This window comes from Simochromis diagramma, unplaced genomic scaffold (genome assembly GCF_900408965.1).
Source record: "Simochromis diagramma unplaced genomic scaffold, fSimDia1.1 OVJJ01000602.1, whole genome shotgun sequence".
Lineage (NCBI taxonomy): Eukaryota > Metazoa > Chordata > Actinopteri > Cichliformes > Cichlidae > Simochromis > Simochromis diagramma.
Window position 1 is genome coordinate 13,085,431 of NW_024387040.1, and position 22,198 is coordinate 13,107,628.

The following is a 22,198-nucleotide window of genomic DNA, read 5'->3' on the forward strand; positions in this document are numbered from 1 at the left end:
CAGGAGCTTTTATCCCTACACAGAAAAGCTGCCAGGACCAAAGGTCTGTAAATCACTGGATTAAACTTTTACAGTGAAGCAGGCACCAAAGAAAATGTTGACTGCCCCTTTCACCTCACTATGCATTTACACTTTGATACTGTCTGCTGTGAAGAGCATCATTTTATTTCTAAAGTTCAAAACCATAAAATACCCCTGTCACAATAAAAAAAACAAAAGCAAAGAGCAAAGCAAAGAATTACTGTCTCACTGTGACAGCTTGATGTTGTCCCTTTTCTTAGCTTTGCATTAATAAATAATGTTAACAATAACAATATTAATAATAATGAGTTGTTTAAAGAGACACCCTCCCACTGTGTTTGGCATATTCCAGGTAATACACTCAAGACAAAAACACTTCCACAAAGAAATTTAAATTAATAATAGCTCCTTTGGCAAGTGTCCTTTCTCCTCTGTCTCCCAGGTGCATCTCAGGAACATCAATTGACCAGAATCAACTGATTTCCAGTGTTTAAAGCTCGGATTAGTGACTGGCTGGTCATCCTTTCATACAAGCGACCCAATACATGGAAAATGTGCACTGTGACAGAGGTAAACAGTCGCACAAACACTCACAGCTCCATGCTACGCTGTTAGCGCGAAAGTGAACGAAGAAACAAAGTTTGCAAATGCACATGGACAGTTTAATCAAGCTAACAAAGGAAAAGTGGCTAACACTAAAGCTATCGAGAGCTCAGAATCAGCCACAAGCCAGCAGCGAACAGTAAAAGATGAAAGCTGCCATGAATAAAAATTCTAGAGTCAAGAGAAGAACTTAGCTTTGAAGCACTTAGAATAAAAAGTGAAGAGAAAGGGTCAATGTCCTGTTACCTGGTGAAGTTATAAACATATTGGAAAATGATGTGTGACAGAATCTGGTTTTTGTTGTATAAATCTGATGCACCTGCTTTTGATCGGTAAGGTAAAATATGTCAGGTAAAGGCAGGTGTACAGCAATTCATTTTCAGATCCTTATTTATGTTGCTTTTCAGTAGGATAACAATATATTGTCAGTTGTGAGAGTGAGAGAGGATCCTGTAAGTTATTTGGGGGAAATTGTTAATTTTAATAATGTCTTTGTTATGAAAAAGTTTCCACAGAGAAAAAGTTGAGTTTTGTTCATATATGCTGTCAGTTACTGTTTCTTAGAAATAAAACTGAAATCAGCGAAATTGGTATAGGCAAGTCACACTAAGAGTATGTTTGAAATCAGCCAAGAACATTTTGTAATCAGTGCATGTTTAGTACAACTCCAAGAGCTAAAGTTTAATCCTTTGTTCCAAACAGGAACTGGCCCAAACACAAGACTACTAAACAACCAAGCCACATGTCATAAAACTCTGTAGAGAGAAGCAACATGGTCCAAAGCAGAACCTATATAGTTCTGTTGTAGTTCTAGATCACTTTCTTTCAATTTTGTTTAGGTATGGGCATAAAATTTCAGCTTATACTTTAACCACATTAACCGCACAAGGTGCCAACACTGAAGAGTGCCATCAAAAATAAAATTAATCCACTGCGCATTTCAGTAACTCAGATGCCAAGAGTGAAGCCAGGAAAACTTGTTTGCTCACAACATTTGGAAGAAGAAAATTATATACTCCTAATGAAGCCCTGCAGGCAGTTTGTCTGCACTGCTTTCTCCCTTTGCCGAAAACGTTGGGCTTTATTACCTGGCAGGCTTTTAATGTGCACAAAAAAGGAATGTAACACCCTAAGGTAAAACCCAAAAACGCTAAATATGGTCACTTCAACACAGCATATGGCAAATCAGCAAGAGATGTTTTTGTGACAGTGGAGGTGTATGTCTTCATACCCTTTAAAGTGACAAAAATAAGAACTATATTTAACAAGTGTTTTTCCAGGACAGTTACACACACACACACACACACACACACACACACACACACACACACACACACACACACACACACACACACACACACACACACACACACCGACATATCTAAAACAGTTGTAGGATTTATAGCAAACTCAAACTTTCTGGCTTCCTCTGAAAAACTCTTGCACCACACCACTATCTGGAGGTTCAATAGCTGACTGCAGAGCTGCTCTGTATGCATGTCATGTGTAAAACTGCTAAAAAAAACAGGAGCCAAATTAACTACTTATACTGTGTATCCACTGAAATGTTTTTTGGAGCAGTGCTAAAGTCGATCTTTGCCCTGTTTGATTTATGTACCCCTTAGGTGTGGAGGTGGGCAGGGAGTGAGGGATGTCTTTGAGTGCCACTTACATGAATGCAGCAAAACTTCCCTCCGCACTTTAATGTAGTTGAAGTAGGCAAGGGAATTCTTGTGGTGGGAAGTAACTGGACCAAGGGCTAAACAGACTCATCTCTGGTTATCACATTGATTTTTTTGATCTCTCTCATACTACCTTCCTCTCTGTTTTTATGCCCCTCTCTGGCTCAGAGATTCTTCTGGAGTGCTGTGAACTCCTCTTCTCAGTGGGAAACTGTGAGATCTTCAGGCTGAGAGCTTTTAAAAGCCCTGTGATTGCAGACCAACCCAGGGCTAGGTATTCCCCTAAGACTGAAATTGTTGCCATGGTAACACCCACTGTTGGCCCTGGGCTGGAACAAAATAATGCACACATGAGGTGGAAAGAGAGTGCCTGAGCAGGTAATCCATTTGACAACACAATGCTCAAACATGCCAACCCTCTATGATGCTTATGTTTCATGCAAACCTGACTCACAGTAGGTACTACTGGCAGCATTTGAGTCTTCAGATGCTTACCGTACCCAGCTGACAGAGAGAATATTTTTATTGCACCTCCAAGGTGCAGGAATATCAGTGCAGCTTATTGGATCTCGAAGCGTGAGCAATGAGGATATCTCTGTAGGGGGAGTGCAAAACTCATAAGGAATGCAAACAAACATATTGATCACTTTGATTACCTTCATTGTCCTTAAGGGTAAAGTTGGGATTAACTGGTAGCTGGCTTGGTGAAGCAAAGGAAAACCGCTGTCCGTTGGCAAAGTCATCCTTATCCACTGCTGTGACAGTCTGGATCACCTGTTGTTCACAAGACAAAGGATAAATCACGTTCCAGAGATGACACCTGCAACATTTAATTATCTGCCACACACTAACTCTGATTGCACAGAGGACAAGGAGCTGAGTTAGTTTCTCTAGCATGTCTTGTGATTTGTTGATCATAATTAGTCACAGTCAAGAGTGCCTCTGACCTACAGCCAAATGCTCATGTAACTATTTTTTCTTTACTTGTGTGCGGTGCTCGAAGGAGACTATCTAGTTGTGACACTTGCATCTGAGAGCTTTTGGCTTGTGCAAGGGGGAGCTGGAATCTAACAATGAAAGACGTGCTCTCGGGGCAACCTTACTGCCACTTCTGTCAGATTACTACGCTTAATTGGTAAAAGACACAGCGAGAGCGAGGAGAGATTGTGAGGAGAGAAAACAATGACCTGATACCCTCTGTCACCGAGAAAAAGTTTAAATGTGAGATTAGGGGCATTTTTTTTCTTCTTCTCCTGGTGCACTTGCTCAAGCCTCTGTCCTTTGTGTCTATTTGTACTTATGTGGATGTCATGCTTGACAGAGTGGCTGAGTGGAGCAGAGCTCTCTTTCTTCTAAGGGCTCAAAAGCTAAGTTCTAATTGTTGTCGTTTTAATCAGTGTGAGAAAAAACAGACACATGCTAAAAAGATCATTCTTAAAACTCAGTGGGATGTTTGCAAACAAGATGGAGCTATACAATTTGCTGTCAGCATGAAAATGTCTGCATGGTTTGATAGCGGGTGCAAATTTGTCTTCCATTAATCCATTGTTTGGCAGATAGTGACAATCAGCTCTTATTGTAGGCATCTTTTGGGCTGAACATGCCCAGTGATCTTTGATCTAATTAGTAAATTAGTTTAGTGTAAATAAATAAATAAATCCTACATGTCACAATGTCAAATTATACACCAGAACAGCCCAGTGACTGCTGAAGTGAGAATTCATACTGAATTTGTTGCATTGAAAGAGTCACCTGCAAAACTAAACAGCCCATCTTGAAAAGTGTTATCATCCCTACTTTTCTAAAAGTTGTACATGTACACTGCTTAACCACCACCTAATGTAAGGTTTATGCCACAGCTGCACTAAATTAAAAGTACTGCTAATTACTAAACTCGTGCTTCATGTTTATGTAATGATTAATCCACCAGTATGTGCAAGCTCTTTCATTTAAATTACATTTCTAATGCTAAGATGTAATTATTGTTGCCATTCATGGATTTTCAAATATACAGTTTTACAAAAAAAGCCAAAAAAAAGTAAAGAACATTATTACATTTTCAATTATTATTGCTATAATCCCTAAACAGAAAACAAGTGTCTTAGTAGTTGAATGTAATATTTAATTTTCAACATGTTTCTAAAATATTTGTGTTTTGTTATTGGTCTAATAAATGTGTTAAACACACGAGGTCACTTATACAAAAGTCAAGCATTTTTACTCCTTTAGCAATTGGCCAGTATTGCTGTAACAGTAACTCATTTTTTTATTTTAACCATGGAACACCTCAAGCTTTAAATATATATATATATATATAGGTGTGATAAAATGTTACTTCTTTATTGGCAAGAGGTATTGTGTCAAAATTTTGATTGTCATCTTCCAACAAATTAAAAAGAAAAAAATCGAATTGCTGTGGTATTAAAAAGAAATACAAACATATTCTAAAACATTAATGAGAAGCTCAGTTTTTAAATGCATTGTCTTCTGAATAGTGGTATCCTGCTGTCTCATTCAGTGCATTATAATACTTACCAGTTAATCCCCTGAGCCAAGAACCCTCAGGCAACAATGTAACCTTAATACAAATTTAATACAAACTTTCATTCGAACTTTTCTTCAAACTTTTCTTCCAACAGCTCAAAACTATTAAAAATGTATTTAGTTGTGTCTTCCTAGTCTTTACTTCATCATCCTTTGCCGAACCAGCCTTTCAGCCATTTTCCATGCTGCTGATCGCGCTGTATCTCAAAAACCTTCTTAATTTGAATGAATCAAAGACTACTGAGCGCAAATTGGAATGAGCTTCGATTTAGAGCTGTCATGGTTTGCTGCTGAGATACTCATTTTGAATGAGGGATGATTAAGCAGCTCTCTCCAGTGCCTTCGCAGTCTCTTATTGCTCAGCTCTCGGTGAGCAACCCGAACTGCTGAGGGAAACAACAGTTCGGTGCAGAATTCATGTAGCCAGGGAAATGACTGTGCTTAATGGACAGCGCCCAACACTTTACTTCTGAGGTGTTTTTGACTTGAAGGAATGTTTTAATGTTTGAAGTCAGAGATGAAGAGGAAAAAAAAACAAAAAAACGGAAATAGGTGTTTTTGTGTTTTTCTAGGCGAGTCCCCGACACTTACTTGTCCCCGACACTTACTTGTCCCGGCCTTGAGCTCTCACAGACAATAACTTCCTCATCTGTTGCTATTTCTGGTGGATTGTCATTCACATCGAGGACTTGAACAGTTACAGGAACGTGACTGAGAAGGCTGGGATTGTCTGAAGCAGAGAAAGAAAAGAAAAAGAGACAAAAAAGATAAAAGCCAAGCGTGAACCTTAATAGCAAAGTGAAACATTCAACATTTCAAACTAGGGCATGGTGTGCTCTTCCTGTTAGAGTGTTTATGGGTTTTGTCTGTCGGTTTGTCATTATAAAAGCACTGAGGGTGCAATGCTGCACAAATCAACTTTGTTTATTAAAATTGATATAATCATGGCATTTTTTCAGTTGTAGTTCTTGGTTATAATACATAATCCATCTTACATGCAAAATATCCCCCATGTTTATACATGTTCTCCTTGTTTATTGTGTGGGGTAAGTGATGATGGGAATTAGGTGAATAGTGGGATTCAATAGAATGTTGAGCATGGGGTACGGATTAATAAGTATGTTATACTTCTTCCTACTCCATTTCAGACCTAATAATTGTCATTTCATGTCATTTAGACTTTGTTTTATTTTATTTATTTTATTTTTTTTGTTTTATCTGAGCACATACGTGTGTGTATTTACATATATATATTCGTATTTGTAAATGCAAGTATGTGTACTTGTGTATATATTGTTTTTTTCTGTATATGTCTGAAATAAAGATACAATACAATACAATACAATATTCACTTTGAAAGATAAAAAAAATATACTCAATGGTTAATTTTTAAACTCAATTTAGTGAAACATTTTTTTACTATCTGTGTAATGTGAAGAACATTAGTATTTACAGGATGTTACAGGTCCAAGACTGCAAAATTGTCTAAGAAAAAGGCTTTTATGACCTACGAAGACCACCTGAAACAGCATCAGTAATAAGCAAACAAAAAAAACAACAAAAAAAAAAAGCAGGGCTAACTGTACTGTTATAATGCAAGTGTCTGAAAATGGCAGATTGAGCTACTCTTATGACTGGGAGTATACAGGTCACATGTAATTTTTCTCTGGCCCCACAGCAAGGGCCCTTGAGCAATCTAGTTAACCTCAGCAGCCTGCAGCTCCTCTGTCACTGACAGAAGAGTTGTTTTGTAGCTTCCAGGTGCGAGTATGTTTTACATTATGAGTGTTACCAGAACAGTGCTGAAAAATAGCATGCTTCCTCAGCAGAACCTTCAGTGAAAGAAAAATATATATATACATATATATATATATATATATGTGTGTGTGTGTGTGTGTGTGTGTGTGTGTGTGTGTATATATATATATATACACACATATACATACATATACACACACAAAGTTAACGCAGGTGTTCATGTCTTTGATTTAAATGAATGCTCCTACATCTTTACTTACTTTATCTTGTGCAGCATTTTTTTCACCACCTATTGAAGATTTGACTTTGCACCAATGGTATTCCAAGACAATATTTCCACCATAAACTACCAATTTAAACCCAAACACTAAAATGTTATTTTATCATACGTTCATCCTCTAATTCACTTTCTCAGTTTGGACAGTCCATCTATTCCCACGCCTTTTCAGGATAAAATCTCTACGGGATGGTTCGCAGTGAACTGTTTGGTGCTTTGTCTCGATGACACTGTGTCCTTGCTCATTCAAAGAGGTAAAAATTTATCATTCTGCCTTTTGACAGTGTCTTGGCATGTAACTGTATCCTTGAATACTAAAGAGAAGTTAAAAGAAACATTAGCATTCAGAATCCAACTCGCCTGGCAAGAGATTTGCCTAATTGTGATTACAAATTATCCAAGTTACCTGATAGCAATTGGAGTTAGAGGGGCATGTATTGATTTAATTAATTTTCACTGCAGGAAAGGACACTGAAACAATTGAGACTAATTTGATTTTTTTAGTTAATTATAAGAAAAAATTATACTCCACATTCTAATCAATATGCAAATATTACCCTTCACTGTTGTTTTCTCAAGTCTTCAGACTGTTAATTCCATTACTTACACTGGACTGTTTAAATCTGTTGATTATTTTTGTATTGCTGTTAATAATCCCATTTAGGCATCTTGGTGCACTGAGTTAAACGTGGATAAAATATAAACAGTCCACAGACTGCACAACTTTTTTGGTTAACTACAAAACTTTAATTACTTGACTTTAAGCAGTTTTCTTAATAATGATTAGAAAAATAATTTTCCCTTTTTATTTACCATTCAAATTACATTTGATTTTTGCAGCATAGCTCAAATAACACACATTTATGGTCTGTATGTCAAAATAAGAGGAATATAAGATTTTATATATTTAGAAGTTGGTACACCTGTGAGCCATAATATGATTTTATTAACTAGTTTTCAATCGAAGACCTGGGTAGAACAAGTATTGACAAAATTATAGTACATAATGTGTTTTTGTATTCTTTCCAAACATTTAATATAGAAAATTAAATAACTGCTACAAATCTGCAGCAATGAAAGTGTCCATTAACATACACTGTACTGATGCACCTTCAAATATGATTATCTACATGCATTTTTTGCTCAGTAGATAAATGGAAGCTGTTCAGTGCAGATTCATGTGCTCATTCCTTTTTTGAACCTTTTATTTTGGTGATATTGATTTGGACTCCAATTTTACCCTCTGTCTGAGTATATGATCCCCGCAGGGTGTCTTGTTATCTGGTGGGAGAGCATTTAAGAAAAAAACAAACTCGGGGTAGAACTACAGCACACACCTATTTTGTAATTTCTGCTTTTTGAATCATCTTGCTGTCATGGCACAGAACTCAACCATAGTTTGAATGCGATTCTGATTTATAATGTCTCTTATTAGCTTGAGGCAAAACAAGAGTGGAAAGACTGATCAATCTCTTGAGTGCCTCTTTCAACCGAATGCATTACAGCATTTTCAAGTGTTTATGACTGTTCAGTTCATTATGTGCAGTGCATCTCCCAATTTGCTTATTTACATTTAACAAACAGTACATTTAATTTTTATGGATTTATAAAACAAAAAAAATCCACTTTGTTAAATACTATTGATGGGTTTAGATTTTATTATTGTCATTTGTATTAGGAAACATTTAACCATATATGCTTAGAGGTGTATAATGACCCTATGCATATTCATGTAACCACAATAAAAGGAGTGCTATGGGGGACCTGGCTGAGAGTCTGACAGAGGTCAAGTGGTGGAACGACACTTGGCTCCAGGCAGGTCTCCCTCATGGATGAGTAACACGAAGAACTTTGGTGCCTTGTGTCTTGCTTTTTGCTGTGTAGCAAGTTGTCCTTAACGTTCCAGCGAATAGGTTTATGCTACAAACATATCAACTATAACTGTAAAATTAAAGTTTAATTAACTACCTGAAATTGTAAGGCTACAAGAAAAGGCAAGTTGTTACTTCATATAAGCTTTGTTAAGATGAAGCATAGCAAAATACAGCTGGCATCACCACTACCCACTCATGAACATTCACATAAGAGTAAACAGATGTACCAGTGGCATTACATTTACTTACTCTTGTAAACATTTTGTATACGGAAAGCAACCTGGATACCTACCAACCTCCGAGGCCATAACAGTGATGTTGTGCCAAGGCATATCTTCCCTGTCCAGGGGCAGTGTTGTATATATAACTCCACTGTATTCGTCGACTCTGAAATAATTTATACCTTCCTCTTTTCTGTCCAAGAAGTATCTATTGAAAGAAAAACAAGATTGCATTTGATGTTATGTATACATTTGGAATGTGAAGTACAAACCCACAGCGAAACCCTCTGTTAGAGATGTCAGTGTTGTCAGGATAAGGCTATCTACACACTGTTCTTTACATTGAGATGTCAGAAAGTTTTTGAAATGCTAATATCTTATTGTATTCTAGGAAATTCAAAATGCTAAACAGACTTGAGCATAAATGACAATCACTCTTCACATGGCCAAAAGTCTGAACGCACCCCTCACTTCTTTTATTTTGCCAGTAAAAAGGTGAATAAGAGCAGCAATTTATTTATTGTGCATTCATACATAGAAATACATTGAATAAGGCAAAACCCAGAGTTTGTCCAATTCTACAAGTCTCCCAGTTCTACCAAGCTTGAAGTAAATATTTGGTACGACCACCTTTATATTTCATGTTTGTTCGTTTTTTTCTATCCAGGTATGTTTGTTTAGAACCATTGTTGTGTTGAGAAATGACACCATTGCCAGTCAAATCCTTCCAGATGGTTCTGCATGGAAGATCAAAATCTGAAAGTATATGTTTTCATTGATTCCATCAATTCTGACAAGACCCCCAACATCACTGGCTGAAAGGCAGGCCCAAACCATGACAGAACCTATCCTGTGTATAAGGAGGTCACTGTTGAGCCTCTGTCCTTACCTCAGTCTATTCTTCCTGTTTCCCTTGTTTTTTTTGGAAAGCCTTTTCCTATTTCTTGAGCCTAGAGAACTATTGGTCAAGATCACTTTAAAAAATTACAAACATTACAAGAAAGTCTTGGAAGCAAAGCATAAAGAAATAAACACTAATTTCTTAAACACTAATCTAACTGGACATTTCAGTATTTCATTAACACCACGCCACAGCAACGTGTTTATCAACAACCTAAAATCTCTAAAAATGCCATTCATTACTAATTTTGTTCTTCGTTTCCTATTCTGTGTGTAAAATACTTTTAATGTGTAATAAAGAATTTTAAAACTTTAAGTATTTACTTAACTTGCCTAAATTGCATAAATTTAAATGGCTCGTAAGAGACATTAAAACAAAACAAAAATATATGAGGTAAAATCACAAAAATCAAAACTGCATCTGTTTTTAATAGGTAGTCTTGTTTTCCATCCCTTTACCATTCTCTGTGCTGCTGCTACTTTTAGATAATTCTTATTTAGTCCTGTCCTGACCACTTGCACATTTGAGAAGCTTGCTGGATCTCACCCAATGTGACAAAACAGCAATGCTTCAACTTTAATGCCATATTGAGGAAGAGGACAAACTTGCAGGGAGCCTAATCTGGTGAGTACAGCAGGTGGCATGGAAAGATTGTTTCGGCAAGGCCGAAAAACTCTTGTATTTTCATTGCCTTCTGCTATGGTAAACAATGGCCCACACCGCATGTTGTGCTCTTCCCAGATGCCTTAGGACATTACAGCTGTACCCTGTTTTAACAATCTGACCTCAGGGGATGAATTCCCTGTGCACAACTCTGTATTTGGAAGAAATAATGATGCTCATGGTCAGTTCCTGACCTTGTGTGCCACCTTTAGGCTTGGCCTCCACATTAATTCATGGAAAACAAATAAAAAAGAAAAACAAGAAAAGAAACAAGTCTGGTGTCAGAGTCCTGGAGCTTTTATTACCAGTGATTATTCTAGAATCGTGACATTAAGGGGTTAGTCTCACACACTGTTTGCTCTAGATGTTCATTGAGGTGAAATTGCAAATGCACAAGGGTAAGTGGCTAGAAAAATCTAAAATCTGCAGGAACATGTGAAGCGGTCCAGAGTTGCACAAGGAACAGACATTTCGTAAAGAGGAGATTAGCAAAATTTTAATTAATTGATACCAAACCTGATGGAATTCCTCTGGTCATACAAAAAATAACTAAATTAAGACGACATAAATAAACTCTTTTAAAGTTGGTTCCTCAAGTTTGCATCATTTTTCCAACACGATCTTGATAATGTGATTAGGAGATTAAAAAAAAACAAAACAAAACTCTTGGAAGCTCCTTTAGACCCACAGATGACAATACACAACCACCATCACTGAGCAATACTGGTCAAGCGTACACCAATCCATCCATCTATTTTCTGGTTATCCAATTCAAAATCACCGGGGCGTGGAGTCTATCCCTGCTGCATCTTTGTATGTAATTCTTTTAGTATCCTTTTCAGTACCAAGTTATAGAAGCCTCAGGATATTATGCAAGGGCATTGTGTTTTGACCCTGGCTTAAAGTTTACCAAGCCAGAGTCAAAACACTATGCAACAAATATCTATTTGTTTTTATTTATGTCCATTTTATGTTAAACCCCCAAAAAACGTAAAACAAAACCCCAAATTAATAAGATTTAGTAAAGCACAACAAGAACAAACTGACACACTGACGTGACTGAAGTGGAGAGGCAGCATGAGCCAAAGGAGACATATTTATGCTCCTGTGATTTTCAAAGCCTGGTACCTCCACTAAAGCACATGAATAGAATAATCCCTACAGCTTTTAAATGGACTTTAGGTCTTGACAGAATGTTCTGAAAATACACATTTCTAAGTCAAGAGCAATTATCTTCAATATTTAATAATAACAAAAGGCAGTGTTCTCCTGGCAATGTTTACACTCTTGTAATGGCTTTCTAGCAACAGTGTTATCAAACTGAATGCAAAGGAGTCTGTGGAATACAAAGCAGAAATGAGCTCCAGTGCTTCTCAAGAGTTCAAGCACAAAGTGAGCATTGACTACGTATTCCCTAATTTATCTCTTAATGACCTATTTATACCTTTAATCCAGCATTCATTCTCCTGTGCAATATACCCTTAAGTCGACAATTTTCAATCGACATGAGAGGTAGAAATGCAGTGGGTTTACTGATGCCAGGATTGCATTTATTGAATATTTGAGCTCAGATTGCCAGTGTTCCTGGAACCTGCAGTAGTAATGTTGTCATGATTTATTTAATTTTCAGGCTCATAAGAGCATGACATCCTTTCAGCTGTAAAAGTAAAGGTCTTCAGAAGAAAAACCTATAGTTTGATGGCATGTCAGATAGTCACAGTGAAACGTACACAATGCACAACACTAAAAATATGTTTTGTTCTACTTTTTTTTATTATAAACTGCCAATTGTTTAACTAAGCATTTAACCTAAGATTTAAATTTATACACAGTGTTTAAAATGGTAAAACACTATAATAATTATAATGGTAGATTTTAGTGGTATTTCACTGTTTCCCGTCTTACTTTAATGAGTCTGTTTGATACTACAATTGATGCAGTCAGTTAATACTGGCTGAAGATGTGAGTAATGGTAACTAGGCCAAAAAACTTTTCAAAACTATTCCTAATAAATATGATAATGTATAAGAGCAATCAGAGGTAAAGACCTCTGGAAAAGTCATTTGATTATTCAGATGTCAATTTCAAACCATTTCCCAACATTTCAAATGTCACTTCAATCACATATTTATTTCATTGCATGCATGGGCAGACTTCTGATGATCAAAGAGAGGCGAACACTGCTGAATTTTACATTCTGATGCAGACACAAGAAGCAGAGGCACACTTGTTTAGCTTTCAGTGTTCAAGTGGATGTTATCAAAATACTTCCTGCTGCCTTCTTCTTTACGTGATGAATAGCACAAGTAATGTACTGCGGGAATGGACCAGGTATTCCTCAAGGAACGCAAGGAAAAGTCTTTCATATGTAGATTACCTTTTTGTTTACTACAAATCTTTCACAGCTTGTCAAGATTAATACATGAATCAGAAAAACAAATCTTCACCCTATGTTTTCCAGACATTTCAAACTGTACAACATTCATCAAGGACGACGAAGCTCACCTCATGCAAAACAGACTTAATTAGAGATGCTGTGATAGGGAGTTTTATGGCTGATTAAGTTAACGGGTGTCATATCTGTGTGGTGCGCCTGACACCAATACAGCAAGTGATAATATTATCCAAAAGAAACGTTGAAAAATGAATAGAATAATGGACAGAAAGAAATCTTTTTTTTTTACCACTCCAATGTGAAAAGGAATTTAGTATCCCAATTAAAACCATAATGCTGTTTGAAACCAACTCCAAAATGTAAGTTTAAAAAATATATATAGTCTCTTTTCTACAATAGACCAGCTTCGTAGCTTTGAAAATACTCTTCAAACCTGGACTTGATTATTTTTGGTATTTTTAAACCATAAACCATCATTTATATGTAGACTTGTGAAATCTGAACTAACAAGGAGAAAAGTAAAGACTAATGATTGCATACTTTTAAATTCGTGAAACCTTTACTTTGTCTGTGACATCAAAAATGCCAAACAGTTGATTAATTAGTCTTGGTTTGGTTAATCTTGACCTGTGTGCTTTGGTCTAGATGTGAAAAATAAGGCAGAATAATGATTAATGAGCTGAATCATATAATATATTTCATATATTATGTTGAGCTCCGGATACAATGCCAGGTACCTCAAACAAACCTCTGCATACAGTTGGTTTTGATATTATTCCAAAAAAAACTTCTGACTGGTAATTCATCTTTGCTGGAAAAGAAGCAGAAAAATCCCAACATAGACTTAATAAAATGGAAAGAAATCCAAACTGTTTCTAAATTAAATAACCTTTCTGGCATTAAAATTCTGAGTGAAGTTTCAAAGGTATGAAGAACACAGCCTGCCTAAATAGACGGTGTAGCTTGAGCAGCACATTAGCAGGGCAGCAGCTGTCATGTACCTTGCACTCACAATTATAGCAACATCTCTGGTGCTCCATCTAAGTCAACACAGGAAGCATTCAGGCACAGTATGAAAGGAAAAATCCTGTATTTTTAAACCTCCATTTCTTAACTTTTGGCTTCTGCATTATTAAAAGCGACAAAAATATTTAGAATTTTTTCAGTATTGGCAACTACAAAACAGTCATGATACAATGCCATGGGCCAACTGTCCACTTAGTAAAAGTGGTTATAGCTGCCAACAATAGGTTTTGATTGTAATATAACAAAAGTCTCACTAAGAGAGACATGCCAACCTAAAACTAAGGTGAGTGAGAGTTAGAGAGAGCAGACAATGTGGCGTAACAATACTGTACATAGTAAATATATGCTTTCTATATATAAATATAGAAAGGTTAGATTAAAACAATAATAATAATAATGGCTTGAGGTTTGGGCAGCAGAGTGATCTAGTGGTTTGGATATATGTCTCAAAGCAAGAAGGGACATTTGCACATCCTCCCAGTGTCTGGGTGGATTCTCTCCAGGTACTCCAGCTTTCTCCCACAGACATGACTGTTAGGTTAAATGATTATTCTAAACTGGCCGTAGTTGTGAATGTGAGAGTGATTGGTGACCAGTCCAGGGTGTATCCAGTGCCATGCCCTACAGCAGCTTCAGCCCAACCATGACCCTGAACTGGATAAGTGGATGAAGACTGATGGGCTTGGGGTTTAAGCATTTCCACATTGTAAGTGCCTTTTAGGGAGCGGTAACTTATTGAATTTACGTGTATGTACACGCTCCGGTATGTGCACATTTCATTGCAGTTAATTAGAAGGAATAAATAAAAATGCATGCCATGAAAATGTCAGAAATAAACCTGTTGTGATTTTAGTGTTTTCTTTCATATTCGTATTTCTGTCATGTTATTGATGTGATTAGAGTCAGTGCACGTAATTTCTTGCTTCTGACAGTTTTTTCTACTCTTGGGTGTATGATGTCAGTGTGTATTTATATCTAATATTGTCACAACTTGGCCACCTGCTTTTCAAGCCTTTCATTTGCTAGGACCAGCCAGTGAGAAGGTTTTTAAAGGGCCACTGTCCTTATTGGAAGAACAGCTTGTTTTAGATAGTGTATAAACATCATAAATTCCTTTTCAAATTACCATCCAAGCAAGTGAGTAGTAAAAATAAGGAGATAGACAAACACTTCATGGCTTTCTTTGCTCAGTAGTGGACTCATTCCAAGCATTTTTGCCCCTTTGATTAATTTTAGGCGGAAAAATAGATCCCAGGATGTATGTAGATATAAATAAGCCTCAAGCATAATGTGGCTACTGTGAGGTAATAAAAATACATAATAAAGTCTTTGGCTCATGTTTACAGTTGTTATAGCATGAGTAAAAGTTTTCATTAGCTTTGTCCTTGAAGTTGATGCGTTGAGCATCATTTGAAGCCGGCCACAATGGATATGGAAATGGAAAGTACACTTGCAATTGGTCACTGTCCTGCAGAAAAAAAGGTGTGTGTTAAATTCTGTGGCCTTCACCACCTCCACCCATTTCCATGGGACACCTTATAGACATCAACTGCACACCTGCAGCTGTACATTTACTGAAATCCTCCTGCTGGTTATTTGCTAGACTGCTCCTTCAGTAGCTGTTGGAGTGTGACACCCTGACCAATGTGCAAATAAGACTCTTCTTGTGCCCAAGTTTCTACTCATCTATTAGTCAAACTTTAAAATCCACACACCCTAAAAACCTTGCTATGTTAAATGAAAAAATAAATAAATAAAGCTCTCCATGGTTAAAGGACCTTAATATTAAACAGAGATGGTTGCTGCTGTGAGATTCAGGAAGCATCATACAACAACTGGGCCTAAAATGCCTGCAAAAAGGAACATGTATTTTAATTTGTTGAAGTGAAAGGTCAAATCGATGTTGACTGATAAAATTTGCTTCTGCTTCGGGGAAAGCTGTGATATACTTCAACATTTGAGGTCACCACTTTCGTTTACTTAAGCTGTGTAGGAGGTGACTAGCAGAGAGATGATTTCAACCAGTGGCTTACTGTAACTGTTTGCTGCTGCAACAGTACAGTATCAAGAACCCAAACAATCTTGTGCTTATGACATGCCCCACTGCAGCTCCCATCAGGCTCCAGCATTAATGGAAGAGTCTTTAGGCACTGCATGATGCCCTGGATAAACAAATTACTGGGAGAGATTACAATTCAGAGTTCTGGGTATATATATTCCCCCCATGTAACCCCTTTATATTACCTTAGGGTATGTACTAATGAAAATAAACCTTCAGTGTCAGTCCACATTTTTTTTCTTTTGCACTTCATGAGCCAATATGTTCCAGTTTGAGTCCAGCTGATGCTGATAATGGCTGACACAGCTTTTCCCATACATCCTTAACTGCAACTCTCTTACAAACCTCTGGAGCATGCCTTGTCATGTACCAGTCTCAGATCTTTAGTTTGTTAAAATGTGTGTCCTATACTCTCTCTAGACTTTTCTACAGTCAATTTCTGTGGTTTTTAGAGTATTTTAGTGTTAATAACTAAATAAAATTGTCATTAAGAACTGGGATTTGCGTATCGTACCTTGTCTGCATCCATGCCCCCATTTTAACTCATAATCTTTGAATAATAATGTAATTTTCTTGCTCACCTACTATTCACACTACGTGTAGTATCAACCAAAAATGTAAAGTGCCATGCTGCTGTTTAAAAAAACCCATTGCTCTGTGGTCCACGGCATAAGAGGTTAACAGCAATATAGGATTGCTTCTTATTGATATAACAGCAATACTTCATCTCAAGAGGAGTATCATGTTTACAGCTGGTCCGCCATTTACATCAAGGCTATAAAGAGAATTCAAATGATTACAAGCAGGACAGTTGCTTGAGTGTAATGTCATGAAATGAGATACCTGTTCAGAGAGACAACCTAGGATTAGTCCACAGCCTAAGGCTAATACCAATCTTCTTTCAACAGTGCAAAACCATGTGTTTATAGTGCATACAAATGTGCTAAGCAGTTGCATTGCCTCAGGTTACTTCATAAGCGTAGAGACAAAATAACCAGCCGTCTGATGCCAAAAAATTCAGATTCACTAGGCTCACAATCTACACTGCAGTTGTTTTTTTGTGTTTGTGTTTATCTACAATTCTAGTATCAGGATAAGACAAGAGTCTATTTGAAATGTTGCAGGGCATCTATAAAACATGATGTTGTACAGCACCATGGAAAAACCCTTTAGACACTGAGAATATAAAGAACATAGAGGAATGATAATTTTCTTGGAAAGAGACAGACATTCTTGCATTTTTAAAGTGGCATCGAGTGATAGTTCTCCAGGCTTTCTAAATGTCTTCCAAGGCCTTTTTTGAACTACTGGTAGCTTTTTCACTCTTTGCTTATTTTCTTTTATTTGTTTATTTTTACACAGGACCTGAGAGACGCATCTGCCCCTGAAGATGATCCACGTACTGTTTACTGAAACCTCATCATATGACTCAGTATCACAGCAAAATGTGTAATAAACAAGCTGGTCCACTGTGTCCATTTGACACTTTGCCTCTCCAAACCGTCAAATGGACACACGTGCTGAAATTACAAGCACGGGGAGATGATATATTCAAAGCCACGAAGTCAGCAGTGAGCAAAAAAAAACAAATTAAATGCATACTAGGGTCCTTAATCATCAGAATTGATTACGCTATGCGACTAACATGTATGCACATGTAAATGTGTTAATAATTTCTGCTTAAATGTTTTCCCCATGATTATTTTCATGCTGGCTTGAAATAAAATATCCCCCTCAGCTGTTACTGCAACTTCTGCATGCGTGTACACTTCAAGTTTTGGAGAGCTAAAGCGTGAAATGGACACGGTGGACCGGCGTATCTATTACACGCTTTGTCATGATATCGGGTTAAATCAGATATGGTCTTGAGGTCTTGATTGTTACTAAAGGGAAACAGGGAGAAAAGGCTGGGGTGTGCCAGATTACACTAAACTACACCAGAAATCCCACAAACGGGTCTTATGGGGTGATGAATGCAAATTTGAAAATTTTGGTTCAAACTATTAATATATACAGAGGGAGTCAGGAGACTATAATAGTGAGTGTCTGAGGCCATGTGTAAAACATAGTGGAGGATCTGTCATGATTTTGGGGTGCATTCCAACCAGTGGTGAATTGATGGAATTTTGACACAGAGAAGTATCATCAGATTTGGATCCACCATGGAATACCATCTGCAGAGCATCTGACAATGGTAATAGTTTCATTTTTTAGCATGACAATGACCCCAAACACAATACTAGCAAAGTAAAAGCATATCTGGATGTAAAAACACACACACAGAGTCTCCCCAGAACCCAAATCTCAACATAAAATGGAACAAAAGGCAACCAAATTCCAGGGAAAAGCTTTGAAATGTCCTTTAACAGTGTTAGATAACTATTCCTCAAGACTACTTAAATACAATAAATAAAATCTGGCTAATAGTTCAGCAGACTCTATTGAAGAATAAGGGTAGTCATACCAAATATTGACTTTCAAGCTCAGAATTGTAAAAACTCTGCTTTTGCCTTATGTACTGTGTACCTTGGATGTTTACACTACATGTGTTATGATACATAACTCCACTTATTTCCAATTTTCCCAAAAGATACGATTAAATGAGGGGTTGCTCGAGACTTACGGACTGTAAGTCTTCTAAATAATGCACAGTTTTTAACATTTCACACGTGTTGCTTAAAGATACTATCCATGGGCTACATCACTTGTTATGCTTTATTCCCAGCTGATTTTGCTTGGCAAACTTATGTTTTATCAACTGAAAAAAGTCTAACTAAAGTCTAAAAGTCAACTAAAAATAATATAGTTACTGTAGGGTGCCAAGTAGCTGTAAGACAGATGTAGATTAAAAATAAAAACAAAATATAAAAAACTTTAAATGACTTCCCAACTATCCAGTGTTTAAGGACTGCCCTTCTTCTGAAATGTCTAGAATTCTTACAGCAGATTGTATATGTTGGTAAATGTAATAAGAGTATCTCACCTGACATGACTGTTCCTGCTGTCAGGATCTCGAGCTGTTACAGCCCCCACCTCCGTGCCACTTGGTGAGTTTTCATAAACATCCATGATATAATAATCCATAGAAAACACAGGGGCTTCGTCCACATCCCCAACTGTAATTTTAAGGGTGGCAGTGTCTTTAAAAGAGCCAAGATAGGAAAAACGAGGATCCACATGTGTATTCACCCCCTCGATGTTGAGCGTGTAGGTCTTCTTCCTCTCGAAGTTCAGAGGCTGTTGGGGAAAAAGCCCCACAGGGGCCACATGATTAGCATGCTCATAGTACAACTAATTTAATCGCACCCACTATTTCTTTTCGTTTTTTAAAGCGGGGTAGTGAGGAACTTATACCTGTGGTCAGGGCCTAGTGTGTATGGGAGTAGGCGTGCCCCCAGTTTTTAGCAACATAAAAAGAGACTGTAAAGAATTATGGCTTTATCTTGCCATAATTTCTATCAAGAAAGTGAGACTGTTATAGCAGAAGGGATTATTTTACCTCACAGACCAAAGGAGTTTCTAGTTTATTGCTTCCTCAGTTGGTTGTTTTCTGCTGGGTAAAATAACCATCTAGTGGTTTTGAAGAGATTCATATAACAACTTCATTTACCTGCTGGTAAATAGTACAAGCCCACTTTAAAAAATCCTAAAGCTGACCCATTAATTCCAAACAACAACACACTTTCTGGACCAACTCCACAAACACAATTGTGTGTGTACTTTGTGGTGAAATTAGTGCATAAATCAATTGCTCCCATATGCTATTACAACACTGCATGTGATAGATCTGTGATATGAGGATTTTAGGATTTTATGAGGATGTTCCAAGCACTAAAGTGAGAATGCACTTACCTTTTTTAGGCTGATGATTCCTTCCCTCGTGTCTCTGTCTGCAGAAATTGAGAACATGTTGGCCCCCTCTGAATTGATGATGCTGTACCGAATGTCCGCATTGACGCCGAGGTCCTCATCATTGGCTTTGATCTTTCCTACAGGTTTCCCTACTTGAGCTGATTCAGGAACGTAGAGCTGGTAGTTTTCTGTGGATGAACATTGATGCGTATCCATTTAGAGACAGCAGAACAATTTTAAACACATAATCTGCCTCCTCTGCCTCATACACTTGTCTGAGTATTCTCCTAAAAGGCCTTAGCTAAGCAATTCTAATGTGTAACCACTTGTTCCTCGGGGAATGTAATTAAAAATATTTTGCTGTGTTTCAATTGTCATTAAATGAGAAACTTAGGCTGATAGCGCTGCAGTGGAGCACATCAAACTCAGAGGCAGATGATTATTCAGAAAATGTTGATGGTCTTGAAATAGTTTTTTTTTTTTCATCGCAGCACAAATGGAAAAAACTCAGAGCCGAGGGGGATTATACTTGATGAGGCACTTCCAAAGACAAAGAATCACAACTTTGTCATTACTTAAATTTATCATTATAATTGAGAAAATTCAGACTGCAAAACACAGGGTTTTGATGAAATGCTCATTTAATTTAAACAGCTAATTATGGAAAATTTGACTCCAATGTGAGGATACACAGTTACAAAACAAGTATCATTCATCACAGTGACGACTGCTGAGTTGGTGAAATTTATAGTATGAAATGACAATATATGCTGCAGAAAAACAGCCCCATGTTTCCTGTGCAAACGCATTAGGACTTTTAGAAACTCCTTCCCTTTAACGTAACACACTTAAAATACAGTAGAAACTTCCTCTTATAAATGCATCTTTAATGTAACTGCCTCAGGCAGGTGTGTTGTAAGTCTTCTGCCCAAGGCCAAGCCTGCATGGTCATGCAATGCAGCAGAAACGAATGTATTCAGATAAGCAAACTAAGATGTCAACATTGGCACTGGTTATTTAACTACTGTACATTCACCTTGTGGCTAGTTTGCCAGTTTAAAATGCGCTGCCATCCAATCTCCTAAATGGAATTGCACGATATTCCAGCACAAATGCAATTGGAGGAGGTCAGTTCTGCAGCATAATAATTTACTACAATGCCCCTTAAAATAGCACTAAACTTTGTTAGGTCAAACATCATCTTCAGGTGCATTGTACATACTCTGGGGAAACTTGGGCGGGTTGTCATTGACATCTGTCAGTGTGATGTTGATGGTGGTGGAACCAGAGAGGCCTCCAACTTGACCTGCCATGTCTTTGGCTTGGATGACAACAGTGTAATGTTCCCTGGCTTCTCGATCCATGTTAGCTAAGGCAGTCCTGATGATTCCTGTGTGACATTTGAGAGGGAAAAAATAAACACAAAACATAAACTAGGTTAATAACTTTGCAGTTAACATGTTTTTTATTTATTAGTTTTTATCTAGAGGACAGACAGAATATACTTCTTTCACTGCTACATTGCTATATTCTTTTCTTACCAACACCTCTTTAGTACCACTGACACAGCGCTGTGTCACTCTTCTTCTTAAAGGCTAACACTATAATACCGTGCCTCTTTATCTTTGATTTTCCTCACCTCTCACTGTCAAGGTTAGATTTTCCTTAATATTCATTATGTTATAAGAAATGACTATGCAACCTTGGATTAAGGCAGAATGCAACTTTCTGGGAGACCCAATTTGTCACATTTATTACTACAATAACACAGCAAACACTGCCATGAACTTTCACAATGCTAACTCGGTGATATATGACCGGAACTCTTCCCACTATTAGAAACTGTACACAGGTGAATCACAGCACAATAACAAGCTAAAAAGATGGAAGCAGTATTAGCTTCCTGTGTTGCCATTAGTAGGTGATTTATTGAATGTAATAGGTTCATGGGAATGTGTTTGTGTGTGCGCGAGTGTGTGTTTGACTGCAACTGTATCTTATTTGTTAGCCTATATAGCTTTGTGTGCGTGTATGTCTATATCTGTGCTCGGGGCTTAATTCGCCATCTTTGTTCCTGAAACCACAGCAGCACATGGAGCCTGATCTAATATGTTCTGTTACATGAGCGTTGATTGTAAATTGTGCTTTTCCCCACAGCAGAGACCCTCTGGCAACCACTGAACTCGTGTTCTTTTGAACTTCTGAACCCTGCCATAATTCACAGGGGTTGTCCCGGTGCAGTGCAGTGACACCTGCGGGTTGGTGTTGATCACAGGGTGAAATCCACATTGCTGCTGTCGATTCCTGTTGTGATTCAACAAT

At 37.4% G+C, this 22,198-nt stretch overlaps 1 protein-coding gene across 1 annotated transcript in view; it reads right to left on the reverse strand.

Moving 5' to 3' along the window:
• LOC120741228 (cadherin-18-like) overlaps window positions 1-22,198 on the reverse strand; it is a 180,656-nt gene that overhangs the window by 16,111 nt on the left and 142,347 nt on the right. Inside the window, 6 exon segments of the mRNA XM_040043994.1 lie at window positions 2,963-3,080; window positions 5,459-5,580; window positions 9,052-9,188; window positions 19,008-19,261; window positions 19,877-20,064; window positions 21,099-21,266. Of these exon segments, the coding sequence (XP_039899928.1) occupies window positions 2,963-3,080; window positions 5,459-5,580; window positions 9,052-9,188; window positions 19,008-19,261; window positions 19,877-20,064; window positions 21,099-21,266 (987 nt within the window).